General features: G+C 43.4%; 1 protein-coding gene across 2 annotated transcripts in view; it reads right to left on the minus strand.

Annotated features, from left to right (window-relative positions):
- Positions 1 to 474: 474 nt before the first annotated feature.
- The window catches only part of Csgalnact2 (chondroitin sulfate N-acetylgalactosaminyltransferase 2), a 37,882-nt gene continuing 12,074 nt past the window's right edge, over positions 475 to 26,282 (minus strand). For both annotated transcript variants that reach the window (XM_004874098.4, XM_004874097.4), the window contains 6 exons: positions 23,807 to 24,023; positions 21,701 to 21,802; positions 18,622 to 18,800; positions 16,534 to 16,628; positions 10,921 to 11,002; positions 475 to 2,928 (listed from right to left, as the gene is read on the minus strand). In XM_004874098.4, coding sequence (XP_004874155.2) covers positions 2,636 to 2,928; positions 10,921 to 11,002; positions 16,534 to 16,628; positions 18,622 to 18,800; positions 21,701 to 21,802; positions 23,807 to 24,023 — 968 coding nt within the window. In that variant the 3' untranslated portion in view covers positions 475 to 2,635. The remainder of the gene's footprint in view (positions 2,929 to 10,920; positions 11,003 to 16,533; positions 16,629 to 18,621; positions 18,801 to 21,700; positions 21,803 to 23,806; positions 24,024 to 26,282) is intronic.

The raw sequence follows: 26,282 nt of genomic DNA on the forward strand, positions 1-26,282 counted from the left end.
ACACTCTGTACCTTCTGCTCAATCTTGCTCTGAAGTTAAAACTGTTCCAAAACTAAAGTTTATTTTAAACAGTGGAAATAATTTAAAAAAAAGATTATCCACATCCATTTTTGTTCATCAAAAAGTACCCTCAGAATGGGAAGAGACGAACCACATCTTGGGAGAAGATATCTGTAAACATCTAACCAGGAAGAACTGGTGTCTAGGGTATGCGAAGAATTCCTAGGAACTGGTAAAAATGGGCAGAAAGATTGGAAATGCAAATTATAACTATAATTAATCTCTACAGCAGCCAAATTGGCGAGAATCAACAGGTCTGGTGAAACTGGGTACTGCTAAGGTTGCAAGGTGGAGCTCCACGGTTGCTCCCACTCCTGGAGAACTGCAACGGCTTCCAGGAGATGGGCTTGGCTGGAGATGGGTCACAGTGCACTCGCAAGCAACACCCACATCACAGACAACAGGACGACAGAGAACTGGCAACACCACAGATATTTATCAATAAAACAGAATTTTAAAGTACCACAGTATATTCATAATGGAATACTATTTAACTAACAGCAATAAAGGGAACTAATTTCGAGATTAACAATGAGTGAACCCCAAAAGCTTAATACTGAGTGAAAGAGAACATATAATGAAATGATGCATATAAATTCAAAAACAGGCAAAATTAAATAGTATATTAAACAGATAAAAGTAGTTGGGAAAAATATGAAGAGACACAAGTGGACACATCACACAAGCCAACTACCATGGAGAGGGTGAGGTATGTGGTCCAGAAGGGTGCCCAGGGGCCCGGCACTGGGAAGCCTGTATCTTCACCTGGGTGGTGGTACGCTGGTGTTTGCTTTATTAGTCTTCAAGTACATAATGGCATATTACTCAATTTCTGTATTTATGATATTTTATAACAGAAATTAATTTACCATGTTTTCATTTAACTTTTGGTAATAAAATACTTTATTAGTACTACTGAATGTCAAAAACACATAGTTCCACTGCTAGCTTCCATCTTTAGATGATAAGCTAGTTTAAAACAATAGGAGCAAAGGAAAAATCATTTGATTCTCCCATAAAGGCAAGTGGCAACTTACCTTTGCAAATTATTAAATTCTCTCATTGGAATACTATAATTCACTGGTCTTCATAATAAATAGCTGCATACAAAAGGAGATAATGGCCTGCATTACTGTGGAGAGCACTCTCATACATCTTAAGAAACACTCCCCAAACTTAAAATTTTAAGAATTAGTTATTGTAAAACTGGATTCATGTAGCACCTAGAAATTTGGAATTTGTAACATTTCAGGTGATATGATTTACTGAGCAAAAACAGTAATAAATTTTCTCCTGTGAACTTTGAGGGGTTTATATACAAATAGCAGGTCCCTTTTAAAAGGTAAAGGTTACAGAAGCTTATGCATGCCTTTCACCTTTTTTCTCAATTTCTGGATTTAGCAATTGGCCCAATGTTAAAAGGCCCATGTGCGATAAATAATGTAAGAGTCCTGTCTGAACATAATTTCTTACTCCTCTTGTCTCACTGATGTAATACTTGAATTAAAACAATATCCTGTTTGCAGCTGATATGTTGCTGTAAAGCCACCAGCCATTCGCATTTCCCTTAGACTGCCATCTTTTCTCTCACATCAGACTGATCTTATACCTCCTTTGTTTTTCTACCTCAGTAAAATGCTCTTTCCACTCAAAGTATTTCAATAATGCAAATACAGATGTAGTAAATATTAGTGTATTAGAAAATGAAGGATAATAAATATAAATGAATCCATGCTAAATGAGGAAAGGCAATGCAGAAGCCAAACCCAGCTTGTGCGACTGGTGTGCACCTTCTCAGGAAGGTCCCATGTGTCTAGCTCATAGAAACTTCTGCTCCGGACACAGCTGGTAGCCAGCACACCAACATATCAAGTGCTATGTCAAAAATATTTCCATATTTACTTCTATTCATTCAAAGTAGCTGACAGCAACTCTGACTACTAATCAAGAACATGGCGATATACTTTATATTCTAACCTATTTTGTACTTTTACCCATTCGCTTAGGAACAGACCTCTGGGGGCTAAACAACAGTAGGTCATGGGGCTTTATTTCTATCTTCTGTCGACTGGGTGAGATTTCAGATGCAGGATTTCATTACCCACTGCTTCAGTGAAAAGGATTTTTCTTCATGCTATCAACCAAAGCTCTGGTTTAAAAAGGGAGCAGGCTGACATGGTCTGCAGGTGGAGCACCTGGTTCACACCCCACAACCCTCTTCGGGAAGCTGCTGGCTGATAGGCCAGCCTGCATGCCCCACCCCTGCCTGGTGCAACCTCGCTCCATAATCCTGAGATCACAACGCAGGTCCCAGGTACGAATAGACCCCAGCTACTTCTAGGGCAAACATTAATTTCCTTTGTTGACTGATCCACAGAACAGTACATCACAAAGCAGGCTTTGCACTGACACACTCATTTTTTTCTTCCTGTAACACAGTGAACTGCACAGACAACATCAGAAAGAATATGAGAAACACGTTTTCTCCAGGACAGGCATGGGATCTGGAAGAGGAATTAAGGCTAAACCAACAGTCTTGGCTTGTGGTCAGACTGCGTGCGACACACCCCGAGCACTAGCCGGCGGCCTCGCTGTTCGTCCGGTAGGCCTGCTTGTGAAGGTGCATCTCGATCTCCTCCCGGAAGACCATCATGCCCAGGTGGGAGTGTGAGGCCTCGCTCATGGCCTTGGACTGGATGCACATGCGGTACTGCTCTGGTGTCAGCTCATCTGCACAATGCTTCTCATGCCAGAGGTGGAAAAGACCAGGAACCGGGGTTCGGACAACAATCAGGTCACTGTGTAAGTACTTCCGATACAGGTGAACGTCTTCTCCACCCCAGCCTTTCACTTCCATGTCGAACCCACCTGCAGGATCAAAGCGCATACTGTCAGTGGCTGCCTGGCCGCTGGAGCGCAAGCCTGGATCAGACTGACTCGAGTGCTCTGCCTTGCTGCAATGGCTCGGCCCTATACAGAGAGCCACACGGTGCCCACCTGCTCCTCGACATCTGCCAGCAGCCACCTCAGTGTTGGGTGCTGAGAGCATGAGAAACAGGTTAAGCATCTGAGAAAGCAGTGTCAACCTGCGAGTCCTACAGGAAGTCAGTAAAGGAGAAGGAAATGTGTATCACCTATACTGTCACCACCATCAGTGTTTCATCATTTTTGTTTTTTTCATCCTTTGAGAAACAAGTTTTCCTGAGCTGCAGAAAACTTCCCAGAGGGGAAAACATAAGAGAGGGCCAAGCTGGAGACAGAAGTTTGGAAAGGGGTGAATAGATGATGGAAAACCACAGGGATGAATGAAATTATTGAAGTTCAGAAGGAGAATAAGGGCAACGCGTCAACACTACGAAATGCCAATGTGAAGAGGTTAAACAGAGGCAGAGAAAGGCCACTCAGCAAAACAGACTGAGAAGCGATCCCGAAGGAAGAAGAAAAATCCTCTAGTGATTCTGGCAGGGGAGGGGAAAGGTAGCCATTCTGAAACAAGGCATCCCAGTCTTCTTAACAAGGCTGTACCTCAACAGAAACCACAGCACCAGGAGCTACGGAGCAGGGGAAGGAAGCACCAGCTCCAGACCCCACGAGCCCTGTGCAGGAGGAAGGCTGGGCTTGAAGGACACAGCCCCTGTCATCACCGGACCTCTCAGAGCTGCAGCACGCCCCTGCCCCACCTCCCACATCACCCAAGGCTGTGGGCCACAGTCCCATTCACCCAGTGCTTTAAGTTCAGCTTGCAACACAAAAAGTAAAAGGCAAAAGACAGTTTGAAGAGAGAGCAAACACCAGACCCAGACTCAGATACAGCAGAAGCATCGGAATTACCATCCTGGGAGTCTGAAACAAATGTGTCGGAATAAGTAGACAACACGGAAGATGAATAACGCAAGCAAAGTGGGAACCCTAAGAAGGAACGCTTCAGATAAAACCCTGCCCCAGGAATGGAGAGTGTGTCTGACGAGCTTGTCAGGAGACGGGACAGGCCTGAAGAATGAATCTCTGTGTTTCAGCACATGACGACGGAAACTTCACAGCTTAACAGCCAAGAGGACAACGACTGAAAAAAAGAGAAATAAAACAGAATATCCAGGAACTGCGGGATAGCTACAAAAGGCGCAGCATGTGCATGAGAGAATGTGACAGTTCAGCTTGACTGGCTGGAGGGCCACCCAGATCACTAGGACACACTCTACTAGAACCTATCTGGGTGGGTGACAAGAGGTGTGACCTTGGGGACTATGTCTGCTTTCTGGCCCCTTCCTCTCAGTCAACACTGTTCCCCGGCTCTGCTTCCTGGCTGCTATGAACTAAGCAGCACTGTTCCACCGCACCCATCTGCCACGTTTCTGCCTTGGCAGCCTGCTCAACCATGGACTGAACCACCTGAATCTGTGAGCCAAACAAACCTCTCCTCCTTTAAGTTGTCGGTGGTAGGTACTCGGTACTCCCAATGGGACAGCTAACACAGAAAACTGGTACTAAGAAGTGAGGCTGTTGCTGTGACTACCTGACCATGTGGTTCAGAAGTCTTTGGAACTGGTGTGCAGAAGGTATTTAGGAAGCCTCAAAGAGGTGGCTAGAGAAGCCCTAGAATGCCATAAGCAGGGCATGATAGGCAATTCTGGTCGGAGCTCAGAAGACCAGAATGCTGATAGGAATGCAGACAGTAAAGGCCAGGTTCATGAATTTTCATTTGGGAAGGAAGACTCACTGGAGAACTGGACTCAAGGCCATGTGTGTTACACTCTGACAAATAAACTGGCTACACTTTGCCTGTGTCCTAAAACTCTGAGCATGTATTTAAAGGTGGCAGACCAACTGATCTGGTGAGGGAAGGCAGCCCAAGGTTCAGATTGTGGCATGGTATTGCTGGCTGTTTTTAGGCAGACGTACAGTGAGAACTGGGAGCAAAGAGCAGAGCAGAGCAGAAAATTTTGAAAAACTTAAAATTTTGGCCCACCAAGGAACCATGTGTAAACCTGGGGCCAAAGGAGGTATGGTTCCTGAAGAGATTAGTGCCATTTAAAAGACAAGTACTTTTCAAAGAATCATACCACAGTGATATATGTGGACCCATGTTTATAGTGGCACAGTTTGGAATAGCTAAAACTTGGAAACAGCCCAAGTGCCCATCAACTGGAAACTGGATAAAGAAGATGTGGATTTTTTATAAAATGGAGTGCTACTCAGCCATAAAGAACAAGAAACTAGAGACATTTATAGCTAAATGGATGTACACTGAGGCCATACTCTTAAGTGAAATAAATAGGACACAGGTGTAAATACCGAATAGTTTCTCTAGTTTGAGAAACTGAAAGTATAAATAAGGATTAAAATGATTAAAATGAATAACTGATAATTTGAAATAGGAAAAGGTCCAAAGGTGTAGGGGTGGTGTGAGGGGAAGGGAAAGGAAAGAAGGGAAAGGAAAAATTATGAGAAAAGAAAAAAATGGAAACAAAATCTATGTAAATAAGGGAAGGGTGGAGGGGGTGAAGGGCGCACAGGTAATGGGGAAAAAATAAGAACAAAGATGCATCATGTACAGGTACAAGCACCCAACGATAAAAGTAAACGTATTGTATACCTAAAACGTACCAATAAAAACTAAAATAAAAAAAGCAAAAAAACCTCCAAACAAACAAAAAAATGTACCAATAAAAGAATAAAAAAAAAAAAAGACAAGTACTTTGAAACAGGTCAAGGTGCCACCTTGCGGACATCTTAGGAATCAGCAAGACCTGTCATTATTTTATGGGTGCAAAAGTATAAACCTCTCACTTGAGAAGAGAGGCTCTAAGCCCTCTGCTCAAGAAAGGCAGCCTAGGGTACTGGCTCTCTGACGTTCCCTGGGATTCACTTCACCATGCTCAGCTATCCAGGCACTCAGAGGCTACTGCAGCGATGGTCCAAAGGTCACCCTTGTGCTGGTGTCATCCATGTGATACTGATCTTCCAGATGTGTAAAATGCACGAGTTGTGTCATGGAGGCTCCCACTAAGATTTCAAAGGAGGGCTTGGGAGCCCAGGCAAGTGCGCTGAAGCTGTAGAAATGAAATTAAAGATGCAGTGGAGACCCCAGAAGTCAGAGATGCCAGGAACATGGAATGCTTGCCAAGGAAAGCTGCAGGCAGTGAGCAGAACCAGCCCAAGAGAGGACGTGTGGGTTGCAACTCAGAAGGCCACGGGTGCAGGGCTGCCCAAGGCCCCTGGACCGCACACGTCTCTTCATCACGTGGTCAAGAAGCTGGACATGAAACTGCAGGACTCGAGGTTTGCCCTGCTGGGTTTCTGCCTTCTTTTGATCCTGCTTCTTTTTTTCTATCCTTTTTTCCCTTTTGGAATGGGAGTGTTTGACCTATACAATTGTATTTTGGTTTTAAGTAACTCACTTTTTAAATTTTACAGAGGTTCACAGGTAAGAGGTAGCTATGAGTCTTAAGAGGAGACTTGAACTTTTGATCAGTGTTGAACTGCTGAGAGTTTGGGAGAAGGGATTATTCCATCTTCAGTTGTGTGCAGGACAGCTGTATCATGTGAGGGAGAATTATGAACTTATTGTCTTTATTTGGAGATTAAGTATGGTTTAAAGAGATATGTTTGAGCGACAAGTTGACTAGGCGTGGAATGTGACAGTGAAGCATGACTGTCAATTTGATTGGCTTGAGAGCCATGCAGAGATTAGTAAAGCACACACTGGGTATGTCTGGGTGGGTCTGGAGGTATGACCTTGGGATCTGTATCTGGTCCCTGGCCCCTTCCTCTCTGGCACTGCTCCCTTGCTCTGCTTCTGACCCACCATGAACTAAGCAGCTTTGCTCCACCATGCCCCTCCACCATGATGCTTCTGTCTTAGAGCCAGTCAACCATGGAATGAACCCTTTGAAACTGTTAAGCCAACATATATCTCTCTTTTAAGTTGTGGGTGTCAGGTATTTTGTATCAGCAATGGGAAAGCTAATACAGAGAGGAAACAGAAAAAGGGACAAACACTATTCCAAGCAGTATCCTCCCTTCCTCACCAGCTAGCCACACCACTAGTACAGAGGCTTTGCTCTAGACATGTAGGCAGAGAATACTGGGGGGCCTACTGCTCCTACCCAGTACCCACTCCTGCCACAGGGATATCAGCTTACTTTATGAGAAGTGTACTACTGTTGTTGTTCCCAGTTCCAAGCAGAAGCTCAGAAATTGTGTTCCAAGGGAAGAAAAGTCCACAAGAACACACTGTGTCAATGCTCTTTTCAAAGGAACTGACCATATTTGAAACAGAGTATAGAGAAGGTCAAGCTTCAAGAAGGGAAGTCTTGAAAATAAAGAGTCTGATCGGTGTAGGAAAAGATTTTATGAACAAAACCTCAGTTGCCCATGAACTAGCACAAACAATCAACAAGTGGGATCTCTTCTTATTCAAAGGCTTCTGCACAGCAAGAGAAACCACCAGCAGTGTGAAGAGTCAACCCACAATGTGGGAAAAAATCTTCACCTGCTCTTCCTCAGACAAAGGTCTACTATCTCCAATCTATAAAGAACTTAAAAACATCAGACCTCCCAAATTTAAAGGCCCAATCCGAAAATGGGCATCTGAAATGAACAGACATTTCTCACACAAAGAAGTAGAAACAGCAAATAAATACATGAAAAAATGTTCAACATCACTGGTCATTCGAGAGATGCAAATGAAAACAACGCTGAGATTCCACCTCACTCTAGAAAGAATGGCTGCTATCATGAAATCAACCAATAACAAATGCTGGCGGGACTGTGGGGAAAGAGGAACCCTGCTCCACTGCTGGTGGGAGTGTAGACTGGTGCAACCACTGTGGAAATCAGTATGGGGATACCCTAAAGAACTAGGACTGGAAGTCCCATTTGACCCCACTATTCCACTGCTGGGGATCTTCCCTAAAGAATTAAAAGAATCATACCACAGTGATCTATGTGCGTCCATGTTCATAGCAGCACAGTTTGTGATAGCTAAAACTTGGAACCAGCCCAACTGCCCATCAACTGGAGACTGGATAAAGAAAATGTGGGGTTTTTTATAAAATGGAGTACTACTCAGCCATCAAAAATGAGAAATTAGAGACATTTATAGCTAAGTGGATGCACACTGAGGCGATATTCTTAAGTGAAATAAATAGGACACACATGTATAAATACCGAATAGTTTCTCTGGTGTGAGAAACTGACAGTGTAAATAAGGACTAAAATGTATAATAGGTAATGTGAAGAAAAGGGGCAAAGGGAAGGAAGTGGGAGGGCTAGGGGAAAGGATAGAAGGGAATGGGATTAATATGAGAAAATGGAAAAATAGGAACAAAATCTTTGTAAATAGGGAAGGGTAGGGGGTTGAAGGGAGGGCTGGGCAAGGGTGAAAAATAAGAACCAAGAGAGACTATGCAAAGGTGCAAATTTCCAATGATGAATGTCATTATATTGTATACCTAAAATGTACCAATGATTAAAATGAATAATCGATAACGCGAAAAAGGAAGAAAAGGTCCAAAGGGTAGGGGTAGTGGGAGGGGCAGGGGAAAGGAAAGAAGGGAAAGGAAAAATTATGAGAAATGGAAAAAATGAAAATAAAGTTGTTGTAAATAGGGAAGGGTGGAGGGCATGAAGGGAGGGCTAGGAATGGGGAAAAACTAAGAACCAAGATGCATTATATAAAGGTACAATTCCCAAGGAGAAATGTAATTGTGTTGTATACCTACAATGTACCAATAAAAGAATTTAACAACAATAACAAAAAAAAAAAAAAAAGGAAAAGAAAAGAAAGAGTCTGGTCACAAGCAATTAAGAGGAGGATGGTAAATTCATGAAGACAACAAGCTAAACTACAGGCCAGCTAGGTTAACAATGAGTACAGGAGAGAGAGACAGCTCCAAACCAACCTCAAAGACCGCCTCCAAAAGTACCCCTTTAAAAGCCAAATTAATTAGTTCAGATCACAGAGCAATTTACGCTCTGAACTTTGTCAAAAACAAGACAGTAATTTACTAATTAGCCAGTGAACCTGGCAGTCGACAGTGATACCAACAAAGTCATGGAAAGAGACCGAGAGAGCCCTGCCAAATGCAGTGCACACAGGAAGAGAATGCACGTGCTCTGAGAGTGACAGGAGGCTTGGCATTGGCAGGGGAAGAGAGGGAGAAAGAATTCACCAAACAGTTCAAGCATATCAATACAGGAATAAGGAAAGACAAAGACAAGCCCCGGAAGCAGGGGGAGTCAGTATTCAGAGTTGCCACAACATGTTACCTAAAACATCCATTTTTCAAAACAGAAACCACACAGCATGCAAAGAACAGGAAAGTGTGGCCATTCACCAGAGAAAAAGCAGGTGATGGGGACTGCAGTGAGAGGGCCAGGTGTTTTCTTCAACAGACAGAGGACACAGGCATGAGATTTCTTTCTGGGTGATAATATTCTGAATGTGATGGGTGAGAACTGCACAACTTAGGTAACGGTACATTTTAGATCAATAAATTTTATGATATATGAATGATATGTCAATAACACTGTACTATAAAAAGAAATGAGGAACTCAAAGCACTCAAGATACTGCTAAAATGTATAAAAATCTATTTTAGAAAGATACTGTTTTATTAAGGAAGATCGAAAGGGCATTAGTTTAATTTAGTAGGCTTTTATCATTATTTCCTAATTTTCCATTATTCATATATTATAATGACAAATAGACAAGGTGGAGAGAGTTCCCAAACAAACGGCTAACTATGAAACTAAATCTCACATGGGCCTAGAATGTACACAGGACATATTCTATCACAGGACGTGCTATGGAAAGGGAGACACCAGCACTGATTTTAGTCTGCTTCCTTGACCTGGTCTCTGGCACTTTATCTCCGTGGGGAAGACTGACGCTCGGGTGGGGATGAAGTCTAGCTCAGAATCTTCCTCACAGTGTTAGGCTAGGGTAGAAAGCTAAGCCAGTGACTCCAAGGCCTAACTTCCCTCTTCAATCAAGCTGGAAAGAGCAGCTCTTTCCTTTGTCATAAATATGGAGATTTTTGCGTAACAGTCCACTAGGCCATAAAGAAGGGGTTCATATCTAAAGACGACCAAAGTCCTAAGACCAGATAATCCAAGCTGACGTGCAGCTGTGTAAGTTACAGCACGGTCTTTGTTTGAGGCCTGGTGACCCTCCGGCCTCAGCGCCTGCCCCCAAGGGCTGGCAGTACGGGCACGTGCCACCATGCCTGCCTAGGGAGGTGTTTTTTTGAGGTGTTTTGTATTTTTTAATAAAGTTTGTAATCCAATGAACGTACAGAACAAAACGGTGCTGAGAAAACAGTTTCCTAAATCAGTAAGTGTTAGGAAGTGGGAGAGAGGTCTGGGTCACGGGAGCAGCACCCGTGCTGTCATGAAGCGTACTTATATAAATGAGTGATGATACCAAGTCTGAGCAGGAAAATAAGATTTTCTCTGAAAACACATTTTTGGCACAGATTAAAAAAATGTATGTTGGAGACATTTGATTTTTAAGTCAGTATTATATATATATTATATATTCACACATTAGGGAGGTACTTTTAAGAGTACTCCAAACAACTGCAAATATGGTAACCCATTAAACAAGTGTCTTTAAAAACTAGCAGTGCTTTGATTTTAAAGGAACTAGTAAATCTAACATTATATTTCTCTTTATGACCTCATCTTTGCTGACAAGCTAACATTAATTACAAACTCACTTTGCCTTTTATTTCTCTAGCTATAACCAGAGACACTTATAATTTAATAGGGAAACACTCAAAATCTGATACCTTTTAGAAAAATGTCATAAGGTCTAGAATAAATAAAGTTCTACCCTTAAATCTGAAGCATACTTACCAATCGTCAGAAAATCTGATTGATACTGACAAGTCATCCCAAAGCCAAAATCTCGCCAAAAACCAGAGTCCTTTTTATGAACCTTAAATTAAAAAAAAAATGGAAAAAGTTCAATTTAATCCCTTAAGAATTAGAAATTTATTTTTGGTGTTGGGGACTGAACGTAGAACCTTCTCAGTGAGCTACATCCTCCACTGTTATGTAATTTTTTATTCTGAGACAGGGTCTTGCTAAATCACTGAATTGCCCAAGTGTACTTGAACTTGTGAACCTCCTGCCTCAGCCTCCCAGAATGCTGGGATTACAAGTGTGCATCACCACACCTGATTTAGAAGTTTTAATAAACAATTAAACAAGTTATTTTCCAAAGGATACTTTTTTCCTGTCATTTATATGACTGATAAAAGATTACCATCAGCTGGGTGTGGTGGTGCATGCCTGTAATCCCTGTACTTTGAAAGGCTGAGTCAGGAGGATCTAAGCCCTGGCAATTTAGTGAGATTCTGTTTCGAAACAACAAAAGGGCTGTGTAGCTCAGTGCAAAGGGTCTGGGTTCAAACCTCAGTACGGCAAAACAAAACAAAAATCACATGTACTTAACTTATTAAATCCGTACAAAACAAAATCCAGTAATCTGAGCAGAAGATCTTCCTCTGGCAAGTGAACTCAAGCCCTGTATGCCATGCACGCTGAGGTTATTCTTGGTCACACAGTGTATTCTGATCTGCAGGGGCAGGTGCTCAGGAGGACAAGAGCCACCAACTCCATGCAGACCTAGCTAAGTGCCCACCCAGCACCCACAGACTGTGCAGGTCCATCCTGAGGAATACCTGGAGTGTAGGGATGCTTGCATCACCAGTGAGACAGGCTCCCCTTCCTACTGTCAGAGCTGGCCCACTAACTGCTATGAGACAAACTCAGGCTCCCAACCTGCACACCCTTATTGCAAACCGTTTGTGGCTTTCACAACACAGTGAGCTGAACGGTTACCACAGGGCTGTGTGGCCACAAAGCCTGAAACTCTTCCACTGGGCTCTACAGAGTGTTCCACTAACCTCGGGTGTGGGACACAGACACAAGGCTCAGAGCTACCCGTGCTTCTCCATCATGAGGGCAACCAGCTTTAGGCTGTCCCCTGGCCATCCCGGGAGCCCAGCAGCTGTTCTGCCCGGAGCCACCTCCCCAGCCACCACTTGGATGGTTCCTTCCTGTCCCTAACATCCTTTTTCAGAAAAGCCTGACTCTGAGCGTGCACACACACACACATCACCTAATTGGCCTTCACAACTTGGCCTGGTTTAATGATTTACACACCATTTACTATCTAATCTTATTATCTTTTTTTAATCGGATCTTATTTTCTGTCTTCTACCACAACAAAGACCCACATTAGCAGGCCCGTAGGGTGCTGGGCCCAGGAGACCCACCATCTGCACTGAATTCAGACGCTAGAGGCACCTGGGCCACACACAGGATCAGGTCCTGTGGCATGCTGCTCACCTGTGCTGCCAGCGGTGCCCGTGGGCCTACCCGCGCAGCCCAGCTATACCATCATCTGTGCAGAGGACTCCATGAGCTAACACGCAGGCCGAGTAGGGCAGTGCTGGGCATGTGAGACACTAGCCACTGTTGTTTTTAACATGTCATCTAAAATGGACATGCCACGTCTATCTTCCTCATTTATGCTGCTCTACTTTCATCTCAACTCCTTTCTCTTGCTCCACAATATCTGCCGCAGCACTGTAGTTCAGTCCATCATTTCACTGCCACTGCTGTGCTTGCACCTCATAGTGTCAATGTCCGTATGTGGCTACTCTGAGGCTCCAGTGACCTCTGGCTTGGGGGAACCTGGGCATAGAGGTCACCAGCCCAGAGGCTGCCCACCCCCAAGTGTGTGGCTGCTGGCTGAGAGTTTCGGTTTTTTTGTGATGCTGATGATTGAATGGCCGTGATTTTTAAAAGCAGCAATTTCACAGCAGAAAAAAGTATTTATACAGCTGTTGTGATTTATTCCTAGTAAGGTTGACTAGTTCAATGTTTATTGCTAATGATTTTTATCTGTGTGCTATTTACTGCTCATCCAAGTTTAAACAGAAAGTGGTGCAGGCTTTTCTGTCTTTAGTGAGGTGGCCAAGCTTAGCAAAGCTGAGCAGGTGCAAAGGCTCACACAGTGGACAGGGCTCCCGCATGTCTCACCGAGTCAGCACTCGGGCCTTCCACCAACAGCTCAAGGCAGACACATGCACAGCGGCAATGTCACCTGACCAGTTGGGTAAGGAGTGTTTGCAGAGTTCTCAAAAGCTTGTTTTCCCATCTCTTTCCTAGGTGGGAGATTAAGAAGCTGACCTCATAGGTAAGCACAGGATGCTGGTGACCACAGACTGAGGAGCTGAGGAGGGAGGGAGGGATGGAAGAGGCTGACCAGAGGTAAGTTACAGTGAGACTGCTACACCCAGAGGGTGGCTACATACAGCAAGGATGCACTGTGTGTTCAGGAAGCTAGAAGATAGGATTTGGAATTTTTTTTTTGTACCATGGATCGAACTCTGGACCTTGCACTTTTGAGGCAGGTGATGGAACCACTGAGCTAAATCCCTGGGCCAATTTGGAATGTTTTTACCATAGGGAAAGATAACTGCTGGAGGAGCTAGATGTTTACCGTGATTTGGAATACTTCACAATGTGTATGTGTAAATAGCACATGGTCCCCTATGAGTATATACAATTCTTTATGTTTCAGTTAACAAAATTTTTTTTGGTACCAGGGATAAACTTGGGACCTTGCACTTTCGAGGCAGGCAGCAGCACCGAGCTAAATCCCCAGCCAACAAATAAATTTAAAAGAAGTTTATTCTCTCTTTCCACACTAGTCTCTGGAAGGAACTTACCTCAATCTACCTTCAGGGAGGAGTATCCACTTACTGGACTTCTGTAAGGAGGACTCATCTCTGCCCCACCTAATCCAGCGGTCCATCCACTGTTTATTCACTCTTGCATTTCTAAAGTAGGGTTCATGGGTTTTTATTTTATGATGGGGGTTATAATCCAGGTCCAGGTAATTTATCTGCTGCTCAGGTTGTCCCAGCCCAGCTGTTGGGAGCTCTGTGGCTCTTATGCTGCTCTGACAGACCCTGTCCTTCCATCAGATGGCATTTTCTTATTTTAGGGTGCTATAAACACTCCAGGCTACTCTTGCATACTTCTTGCTCCAGCCCTACCTTTACCCCTTCTTCAGGAGTGCCAGCTCCTTCTGTTGTAGAACAGCACTTGAAACTAGGATGCGGGAGCTGGGTACTTGCTGCTGCTAGGAGAGCTGAGTCAAACACACACGTATGTACTTTGCATACACATCACTCACATGCCCTTTCATTTCTAAATCCACGAGGCTATTCTTTTTTTTAATATTATGTATATCATCATAAACTATTTAGAATTTGATCAAGTGTTCTATTGTGTTCTTGTTAATTGCTATTTTATTCTCTAGTCTTCTCAATATGTCTCTTTCTCATTCTGCTGAACTAGAAAAGGTCTTTGAGAAGAAAACTGAATCCTTGAATGTTCAAAATGTCTGTTTTGTCTTCAAATGATGCGTTCATTATGGATTCTACATCAAAGCTATCTGCCTTCACAACTGTCATGGCATTGCTTTACTGTTCCTAGCACGTGAGCAAAAAGAGGAAGACGCAACCCAGTTCTTCCTTCTCTGTAGACAGTGAGCTGGGCTGGGGCCTCTGGAGGCCATCAGGATGGTCCCTCGCTGCTCTCCACACCGAGAGGGTTTCTTTCTTTAGCTCTCTGACATACTCCTCCATCCTCTACTCAGCCCATCCTCTTACTCTTCCCTCTAAAGCTTCTACTAAGCAATCTGAGAGCTCCAGACCGATTCTCCATGTCTCAGTTTCCTCTCTTGGTTTCCATGTGCCCCAAAGGATTGTCCTCCAGTACACAAATCTGTTTTTTTGAGATAGGGTCTTGCTCTGTAGTTCAGGCTGGCCTTGAAATCACTACGTAGAGCAGGCTGGCCTTGAATTCACGCCCATTTTCCTGCCTCAGACTCCAGAGCAGTGGGATTACAGCTATGTGCCACCACACCTGGCTCAAATAAATGTTTGATCTGTGGCTACTGTGCTATTCAGCCAATGCACTGATTTTTTTTTTTGGTACTGGGGATCGAACTCGGGTCCTTGCGCTTGCACAGCAGGCGGCGAAACCACGGAGCTAAATCCCTGGTCTCCTGTGCACTGATTTTTGTAAAAATATATTTTTATATTTATACAATTTCTAAGTTTGATTATTTTATATCAATAAATCTTATTTTATCAATTTAATGTTTTCTCTAATTATTCTAAAGCTGAATTATTTTAGAGTGATTTTCTACTGGCATTCATGTTCTCATGTAATTTTTCTGTTCATTAAAATTTCATGATATTGGTTTTTCTTAAATATATGGTTAGTCTTCACTAGCTACTACTCATTTTTGTTAAAAAAATTCTTATTCAAAAACCCATGGCTATGAGCCACGACTGCAGCACCCGTCTTGAGCAAGAGCAACGTAGGCAGAGGCATCAAAGGGAGAACTCACCTGGGGCCGTTCAGGGAGGCCTGGGTTCTGCCACACCCTGGCTCTGGTGGCACGCCAGCCCTGTGGTGCTGCTCAGAATCCTCGCTAGGAGCCCACACACTGTTTTCTCCTCCACATCCTATGTCAAATGCTGCCATCTTACACAAATTTCTCAAAACTTGTGTCTGCTGATGGCTTCTCTCACTTTCTAATACTAATATAGCAGCCCACCCCACCCTGCCCTAAATACTGGGGAATGAATCCAGGGCCTTCACCCTAAACTACTCCTCAGCCCTTTTTGTATTTTTAGATTTTGAGACAGTCTTGTTGAGTCGCTAAGTTGCCCAAGATGATCTTGAACTTGTGATCACCCTGCCTCAGCCTCCAAGAGGGCTGGCATTCCAAGTGTGCACCACCATACTCGGCCCTATGTTTTGGTAATAATTCATATTTAGGGTGTGAGATGTCAGAGGAACTTGCCAGTTTGACCCTATTTGTATCTATATTCCCAAGTAATACTGCCCGACAGATGAGAAGGAGGGATATGTGTATTAGGGTAATGCCAACAGATGGTGACATGTTAGTGGAGTTTTTTAGGATCAGTGCTGGGGATGAAACCCACAGCCTTGCACGTGCTAGGCCATCATTCTATCCTAAACCTATTTGGTGGAATTCTCAAAATTAAATTTTCAATGTTACTATAAGTAAGCTGGCAGAGGCGCCGGGGATTTAGCTCAGTGGTTCTGCCGCCTGCTTTCCATGCTCAAGGACCCGAGTTCGATGCCGGTACCAAAAGAAAAAAAAAAAAGTAAGCTGGCAGAGATGACTGTAAAATTTCCACTTTCTGGAACGTGAGGTTTTTCTTCATGGCCTACACTGTTCTCCCTGACACTTACTTCTGAAAGCATCTTACTGGGGGTCAGAGGTGTGAAAGAGACTGGAAATGTGCTTGTAACAATGTGCTTTGTTATGGGAACTTGTGTTTGCTTCTTGTACAACAAACATAAAAGGCTCTCTAGAGCTGCTCACAACCAACACTGTCAAAGTCTCACCAGCTGCTGCTCCACAGGGGGTGGGGGGTCCTGGTTGGCATAAACGATGGCAGGGTTGTAAAGGCTGAACACCACAGGGTAAAACACCTTTCTACCTGTAAGTTAAAACATATTTTATATCACCCAAGGAGGTATCAAATGAACGACATCTTTATTACTTGATAGAGACTTTAATGAAGTCTTTTATAATCATACATCCTCAATATTCAAGCTGCAGAACATCATGTTGCCTGGATGAACGTGATGATGATTTTATCAGTAAGTCAGGGAATAAAACTATAACCTTGCAAAAAACAAAAACAAACCAGACTAAAGGGAATGTCATGTGTTTAGTCCCCTTGACTTTGGGGAGATATATAAAGGTATTCTCTCATCTATTTATTAGGTGAGCCTTTTATTACTCATTAAGTCATCTAGTCAGCAGTAAGAGATATTAACCTCTGACAAGCATCAAGAAACTTACAAACTTCTGTTAAATCCACCCTTCCCAGAGAATAATTAAAAACAGCAAATGCAAAGAATATTATATAATATCTAGATATGTACAAAATAATTAATATAGAAATGTAGACAGATTTAAACCAAGATCTGGGGAGGCTGGCAAGACAGGGATTAAAAATATCTGCTATGGGCCAGGGATTTAGCTCAGTGGTTCCAGCGCCTGCCTCGAAAGTGCAAGGTCTCAAGTTCGATCCCTGGTACCAAAACAAACAAACAAACAAAAAAACACCTGCTATCACAACTCTTGTGGAAGACCTTATCCTCAGCATTCAAACTGAGAGTCTGAAGGGTCTTGAGGCTACTGGCACCTGGCCGCCTGCCACTTGAGAGGCCCTCAGCAGGCCTGGCTATGGAAGTGTCAGCTGCTGAAGACCTGTAAGTGACACTCACCCTTATTACTAGAGCCCAGCAGATGCCAGCCCACTTCCTTCAAACCCATTTAGGACCAGGAAGGCGCAACTTTCCAGAGGCAAAGCTATTTCTGGATATAAAAATGTCTTTTACATTGAACAAGTATGTCTCCTTCAATATCTAGATTTTGAATTTCATGCTGTCTGGAGTAACAAGAACAAACCTGACCCATACTTACTGATCAGGCTCTCAGAAAACTCTGGACAATTCTCCCTACCCAAAGCCCTTAGTAAAAAATTAGGCTTTGCACGATATGAAGAGTTCCATGCAAAATGAGATTCTTTCATTTAAAATTACTGTATATTAACTGATAAAAATTGTATATATTTAAGCACCATCATGTTTTGATATATGCATGCCTATGAGATGATTAAATCATGCTAATTAACATATCCCTCACCCCATACTTATTTTTTTTTTTTGGTACTGGGGATCGAACTCGGGTCCTTGTGCTTGCACAGCAGGTGGCGAAACCACTGGGCTAAATCCCCAGCCCCCATACTTATTTTTTTATGGTGAGGGCATTTAAAGTCAACTTCTATTAGCGGTTTTCAAGTACACAGTGCACTGTTACTATCTACATTATCAGGTTGCACAATGTTCCTGAACTTATTACTCCTATTGAGTTTTAATACAGAAAACTTGCCTTTCTAAATTTAAAATAAAAGTTGACTCACAAAACTGTCATTTGGCCATTCATTTTCAAAAAACATCTACAGCATAAAGTACAGCAGCAAGTCACCCCAAAATGTATAGTCTGAAGACCACACACCGCCTGAGTGTGCACACGTGTGTGTGTTCGTCAGAGTGTGCGCGATCCCCTCCACAGGTTGAGTCCCTCAGACTCGCAAGTATCCACACCATCTGGGTGGCTCTTTTTCTGCCTGGAGTTGTTTCCTTCTCATGAGTTTCCAGACTTCTATTTCTTTGCATTTCTTTACTTGGCTTCAAATGTAGCCATTGGAATTTGGCCCCAAGAGAACAAAGGATGTAAACTACAGAGAGTCAAATTTTCAACTTGTTAGTTTTCCAGGTAAATTATGCCTAATACCACTTATGAAAGAACATCCCCGGCTTGCATTAAAACTCCCTTTCCCTCAAATTAACTTGATTCAAATCATGGGACATGCCAACACTATTCTCAATTTTGTATTCAGCTCATCACAGTTTACGCACCTGGCTCAGCATTTAACCGGCAGCTGTTAAGGAATTCGGCTGAGAAATATATATCAACATCACAGAAAAACATCAAGACCTCTCCCTTGTCCCAAGCTCTGGCACCCACATTTAGTCCTCGTCCACGATTAAATTCTTCATTCAATGAGACCAAGGTGTAATTGTGAAAATTAGACTCACTATGAGGAAAGCACATATAACAAATGATGAGTCCCACTTAGAGTTACAATGTTCTTCCTTCAACAGAACTTACAAACATGGTTTATACTTCAGATATTTCACAATGCCGGTTTTCATTCACGCAGGGAAAGGCAAGTGTCAGTTTTCCTGGCACAAGGCTACCAGGGACTGAGGTTCACTGAGTGCCTACAGGCCAGGGGTAGACATGCTGGTGATGTGAGGCCTAACAGGTGCTGCTAAGTGGCCAGTGCCCACCCGGGAGATGATGACACATCATGAGTGGAGAAGCAGCCACGTTTGGGAACTGCTGCATGTCACCCATACCAGACACATGCAGCCACTGGACATGCTCTGGTCACAGGCTCCTCCCTGATACCATGTTTGGCTGCTCTCCTCAGCACCTCCAGACATACTAGTTCACACGTTCCCCTCCATGACAGCAGGCTTCTGTCTTGTCCATTCCTATGCAAAGTGCCCTTGCAGAGTCAGAGCTCAATGCATAGCTGCTGAATGAATGAGCAGCAGCTCTGGGGAGAGAGATGGCTATGTCTAGAGCAGTCAGAGAAGACACCAGAAGTGGAATGTGAGTTATGCCTGCATTAAAATCCTGAACTCAGTGTCAAGTATAAAGGTCATTCCCAGTAATTACTCTTAAAAGCAGATAAAGTAGAAAGTGTCTTAGAGGAAGCATTTAGGGGTCAGACAAGTCAGATGGTAACAAAGGACCCTAAAATAGGAACAGTGAGAAGAAGGTTGGACCAAGGGACCCTAAGATGGGAATGTGAGGGGAGTCAGATTGAAGAGCAACTTCTGTACGAGGTTATGGAACACGGGACCCTTAAGGCCAGAGGGCTGGTGGGATATTCTGTTAGGAAAGTGGCTGTCACAAGCAGGCTTCCAGTCTCACAGCATCACCACCCCCTGGGAACCCGTTAGATGCAAATGACGGTCTCTAACTCTGGCTCCCTGAATGGGGTGGAGGGTAGACTGGGCACCCTGTGCCTCCACACCAAGCTGACAAGTCACTGCAACAGGAGGCAGAGACACCCAATGAGAACATGGGGAAGGCTGCTCTTAGCAGGGCATGGTGTGTATAATGGAGATGGAAGCAAGATCAAGTTGTTTTGGGGAGACCTGGGACTCCTCTACCCACTTTACAGTATGGAGACCTCGCCTTTCTTTTGGGGAACCTGCCCATTACCACCCCACTGCCCAGCACCACCTGGATGCCCTGATCATAGCACACCCTCACTCCACCCACCCCACCCCAGTAATTTCCTGGAAGTGGGGATCAGGCTCAAGTGGGGCCAATCACACCTCCACCCCACCTGGCCACAGTGATTGGCTAAAGAGTGGGAAAATGTCCTTCCCTGGGATTTTCTCAACTGGAGCTCAACTGGAGGGAGAAAGTGCTTTCCTCTCTGATGGCAAAGCTGAGAAGTGTGAGCTCAGAGCCGCCAACAGCCACATCCCTCAGCATGTGGAAGAAGCCAATCTGCAACAGGAGAAGGAAGTCAACATGCAGAGAACAGCAAGATGATGGCGAGAGAGCGCTGATGGCGTCCATGCCTCTGGTCCCAGCCCTAAGACCCCAGAGCTGTCTCGATCTTCTCTGAGTTTGCCTGTAACAGTCCCTCCATTTCTGGGAGGTACCCCAGATTCTTCAATCCTGATCCTTCCTCAAGCAGCTCAAGGTAACTTTCCACCACCTGCCACAGAGGCATCCTGACAACAGGGATGATTTGCAGAGGTACCAGGGCAAGCACCTGGTATCTGGGGAGAGAAGAGGAGAAGAAATGGAGGGAGAGGGAGCTGGTCAGGGGAAAGGACAGATGCAAATAGGAAGTAACTCTTCAGACAGACACAGCTGAGTAAGACTCAGCTCTTGCACCTTAGGTCTGACTCTGAGCTGAAAGAGGGCCCCCAGGGCAGGTGTGGAGGGGAAGAGGGTGAGTGCGCTGATGCATGTCAGTGTTACGCAGGTGCCCCAGCTGGGCCCTGACCTCCTCTGACTGGCCTGGACTCCCACGCAGTGTACCTGGGACAGAGAAGGTGGGCTGGGCAAGTGTTAGCAGCTGGAGTGGAGTGCTGGCCCAGTCTGGCACTCGGTGATGGCCACCAGCAGGGGCAGGCAAAGGAGCAAGGGAAGGGTGCGGTGCTACTATGGCTAGACTGGACAAGCAACCTACATGCTGCTGTTACTTCACACTTACAAATATTTACATTTTTCAAATGTAACAATATTTAAGAAGTGGCGGTTAGTGTCATGTAAAAAAGCAATCAAAGATAACAGAAATGGCTGATTTTGACAGTTGGGCTGTATCTTTGGGCCCACAATTTAGAGAAAAAGGTTGAGAAGCTAACGAGAAAAAAATGATATATTAAGGAATGACGAATTCATCCCTTCAAACCTCTGAGCGCCTACTATGTGCCAGCTACCCAATAGACTGCTTAAGTGATCCAACCACTGCTCTGTGAGGTCTGACTGGGAGAGGACCCCACTATAAGAGCAGCTGATGCACCCTGCAGAGTCAGGGGCTCTTAGACACATGGAGACTTGGACATCGTCTGCAGGGTGAAAAGAAGCATAGTGAGCAAACAGAAGAAAGGAAGGAGATAAGTAAGAGCCAGCTCAGGAGACAGGGACAGCAAAGCACAGGGTTTAGACCTAGAAAAGGGAGAGAAGCAAGTGTGCAGAAGGGGGAGGCCCCAGAGGACAGCTGGCACTTGCTGGGAGCTGGGGAGGACAGGCTCTGCAGGGCTGCTGTGAAATGAAGAGCTCCACACCACCACCCCATGCTCATCAGCTATTCGAAAGCACCAGAACTTTACATATCTGAAATCCTCATTCTTCCAACGCCATCTACCAAGGACTTCGTTATGGGCATGACTCACCAACCTTGTGACAGATTCTAGGATAGATTTGACTTCAGACAGTCCTTCTTTACCAAAGTACACCACCGTAAGATGGATCCTCTTGTCCTGATGAATACAAACATCCCTAGCAGAATTGAAAAATAAAATTTAAGAAAACACGAGGTACTACTTACTCAGAGAACAATCAGGTGAAGCTTTTACAAGAAAATAAGTGAGGCACTACTGACAGAGTAAAGTCACAGGAAGCATTAGTGATTTAAGGTGACAGTGCTGCCCAGTTGTTTATGACATCACAGCAAAGCATGAAGTCTATGCCAGCAGCGACCTCAGACGGCCAAGGAAGCAGTCCAGCATTATGGCTCAATTGCAGCATGTTTCTGGAACTTTTGTTTTGGAATTTGTTTCAGAAGCAAATTATAAACTTTTCAAGGAAGTAAGTTCAATTAGTTCAGAACCAAATAAATAAATATTTAATATTTAGGTTTTGGATCAACAGTTATTTTGTCCTCAAACGGGCAAATTCCAAAAATTATACCTATCATCAGAGTAAATATTTGCTATGACTAAGAATATTTACTGTAAAGAATAATATAACCTCTGAAGATAATGCCAAGGAAAAATGCTTTATGGTATCAGCTCTCAAGAGAGCTATTTCAAACCTTCTCCATTGCTGGTGGGAGTGTAGACTGGTGCAGCCACTGTGGAAATCAGTATGGAGATACCTCAAAAAACCAGAATTAGAGGTCCCACTTGACCCAGCTATTCCCCTGCTGGGGATCTTCCCAAAAGAATTAAAAGAATCATACCACAGCGATATATGCACACCCACATTTAGAGAGGCACAGTTTGTAATAGCTAAAACTTGGAAACAGCCCAAGTGCCCACCAACTGGAGACTGGATAAAGAAGATGTGGTTTTTTAATAAAATGGAGTACTACTCAGCCATAAAGAATGAGAAACTAAAGACATTTATAGCTAATGGATGCACATTGAGGGCATACTCTTAAGTGAAATAAATAGGACACATATGTGTAAATAGCGAATAGTTTCTCTAGTGTGAGAAACTGAAAGTGTAAATAAAGATCAAAAAAATGTGTAACTGATAATGTGAAATAGGAAGAAAAGGTCTAAAGGGGAAGGGGAAGTAGGAGGGGCAGGGGAAAGGACAGAAGGGAAAGGAATAAATAAGAGAAAAGGAAAAAATGGAAACAAAGTCTTTGTAAATAGGGAAGGGTAGAGGGGATGAAGGGAGGACATGGGAATGGGGAAAAAATAAGAACCAAGATATATCATTTAAAGGCACAAATTCCCAATGATGAATATCATCGTACTGTATACCTAAAATGTACCAATAAACTTAATGAAAAAAAAAACTCATTCATAAGTACAACTCCTAAATATTTTGCTGCAGAATAGGGTTAACTACTTTTTCAATATAAGAATAAAGGTTAGCATCACAAAGCACTAAAAGTAGCATACGAAAGTAACTAAAACATGAAAATGTTAAAACAAAAAAGCAATATTTTCTCAAATTGTTATTCTAATGTGCAGTTATCAACACTTCAGCATTCTAAAATACCAAAATTTAGTGACCAAAGAAAAACAGAAATACTCTGCTTCCCAAGATGGAATAACCTTCTCCCACTTTAGTTCACTATTTATAGTTCTAAATTTATTTCAATCTTAAATTATTCTTGAGGAGGTTTTTTGGAAGATAAAAATAATTTTGATTTGGATGGTGGTTTACAAGTGAATACATCTGTCAAAAGTCATGAAAATGACTTACTTATCCTTAAAACGTATGGATTTCATTGAATGTAAATTATGTCTCAATAAAGTAATTTTTAAAAATTCAAACTTGTCCTAACATGAATTCACACATAGTTATAAAAGTCATTGAATTCAGCTTCTAATAGTTGCCACTCTCGACTTACAGTTCAAATTGTCAAGAAACTAGCTATATGCACTTTAAGGAAAAAGAGAATTTCAAAAATAAGGCTAGCCTAAAGCTTGTAAGATTATTCTATAATCCTAAGTAATCATACTTCGTGAAGATAAACCAGAAAAGATGCATGAAATGTGAGTTTTCTAGGAAAAGCTAGCCAAGCCCTCAGCATCTGACAGCTACCTGAAGTTCTGCATGAACTGTGTGAAGGCCTCCGTTCTCTGAGCAAGCGGCATGATGATGTTGATGATGGCCCTGCTGATGTCAACCACGTCACTCTGCACCTTCATGAGAGGCCCAAAAGGGCGGAAGAGAGTCACGTGTCTGTACTCCATCAGGTCTGCCTTCTTGAAAAAGAGCTCATACTGTGTCCCCTTATCTCTCTCAGTGCGATAGTAACCTAAAGCAAAGAGTATGGAACAAAGATGGGTTCATGTCAGTTTACAACAGGATATATAGTCTTTACTCAATGATTACAGTATGAAGCCAAACCTATAGAGTTTTTATCTATTTGTGCCAATATTCCCACAGAACTATTTCTTTAAAAAGAGGAATAAAAACAGGCTTACTGCTCTGCTATATCATCCAACTCATTAAATATGTTCCAAAGGATACAGTGGTACCTCGGCTCACAAACTTAATTTGATCCATGATTCTGGAAAAGATGGCTGAGTGTTCATCACCTGAGGCAGAGTTCACAGACAAAATCGTTTGTGAATCAAGGCACCACTGTAATTATTCCTTTTTTTTTCTGGTACCAGGGATTGAACTCGGGTCCTTGCGCTTGCAGGGCAGGTGGTGGAACCACTGAGCTAAATCCCTGGCCCCTGTAATTATTCCTTTTTTACATATGACTTTCTTCATACTAAAGCCTATCAGCACAGTAACCATACGAAAAATAAAGAAGCTATTTCTAGCAATATTAAATTCTGAGTCCAAGAGTCACAACTTCTATTGCTTGTTTTCGCTCACGAAAATAATCAGAGCCGGGCCAGGGATTAGCTCAGTGGCACTGTGCCTGCCTTGCAAGCGCAAGGTCCTCAGTCTGATCCCCAGTACCGAAAGAAAAAAAAAAAAAAAATCAGAGCCTTCATGGCAGTTACTGATGATCTCAAAGACGACAGGCTTAGCTCTGTTGAAGGACTGGTCTAGTGAGTGAGACAGAAGAAGGAAACAGTAAAAACACAGTGCATGTTGAGTCTGATCTCCGGTACCCCCCCCCCCCCAAACAAAGGTGTGTGCATGTTTGTATTTTTTACTGAATGAAATCAAAGAAAAATTAGTATCAATTTTAATATGGTGAGTTGAGATGCCTTTAGGAAAAAAGTGTGCAAGGCTCCTGGGGAGTCTGTTTTTTGTTGCTTTGTTTTCTTTTGGTTTTTTTGAGACAGAGTCTCACTATGTAGTTCAGGCTGGCCTCAAGCTTGTATCAATCCTCCTGCCTCAGTCTCCAACATGCTGGGATTACAAGCCTGTGCCACCATAACCAGCCTGGGCAAACTAAGTTTCAAGTGTGATAGTCAGGAAAGTGGTTAGACTCACTGATGAGCCACTCGGTCAACATCTGGGAATAAATAAAATGGTGGACAGACAGGTATGTCCAAGCCTTGAAGCCTACTGTCCAGCAGGAAGACAAAGCAGGAAGTGGGCAGACCATATACCACAACCAGCCTGAGAGGGTGCAGGGCAGCGGTGACAAAGCAGAGGAAGCACTGCCATCTTAACTTGGGGCTCAGAGGCTTCCTGAAAAAGTGACATCTGTGCTATGGCCTGGAAGGGGGCAGGCATCGCTCGAGGGTTGCCAGCAATGACTCCAAGTGACAGGGCAGGGTATAGAGGAGAAGGGAGCCACAGAACAGCTCCATGCAGAGAACCCTAAGGGCGTGAAGCCAAGCTGAAGCTAAGCAGAAGCTGAGGACTGTGAAACAGGTGTGGCTTCCTTCTCCCAGGCAGAGCCCTGAGGGCATTGCATATGTTCCTAAACCACTTCCTCTGCAGCTTTCAATTCTGCCACAAGCTATGGAGTGAGGAGACAAAAGGCTGAGTCTGCAGACAAATAGGAAGAATTCTGAGAGAAATAACTCTTGACAAATGGCAAGAAGTAACAGTAGAGAAGTATCCACAAGAAGACAGTTGGGAGGTCCCGGCCCAACAGGATGCCCTGCCCGCAGGCCTCAAAGGCCATGTGGGTCCAGGCAGTAGGACAGCCAGGGTGACTTGGAGTGAAAAAGCAAAGCAAAATAAAAGGAAAAGCTATATGTGTAGGCTGTTTACAGAACGAAAGAATTTTAAAGAAAGATTTATATCCAAAATGGTGTTAAGCCTTTCATTAAATGTCTAGCAGGAGGTGTTAAAATGGAGATGCGTACCAACTTAGAATTATCCCTGTTTCCATCAATCAACAAATATCTTAAATTTATGGCAGTATTCTTTGACCTCTGAGTCAGGTCCCATTTTAAAAGTGCCATGCCCTTTCTGCAATCTTATAGGAAACTATGCCATTTCTTACCTTTCCAAATACCCCAAAACCCAAAAAACTGTGTGACCCCTTGATGTTCTGGCCCATGCGTCTTCCTCCTTCAAAATGGAAAATAACCACAAGTCTACTAAATAAGTTTTTCTTTCCTTATTAAATGACTTTCAAATTTTGAGCCTCAGT

This window comes from Heterocephalus glaber, unplaced genomic scaffold (genome assembly GCF_053883595.1).
Source record: "Heterocephalus glaber isolate CG9 unplaced genomic scaffold, H.glaber_assembly_v1.0 deba00001195, whole genome shotgun sequence".
NCBI lineage: Eukaryota > Metazoa > Chordata > Mammalia > Rodentia > Bathyergidae > Heterocephalus > Heterocephalus glaber.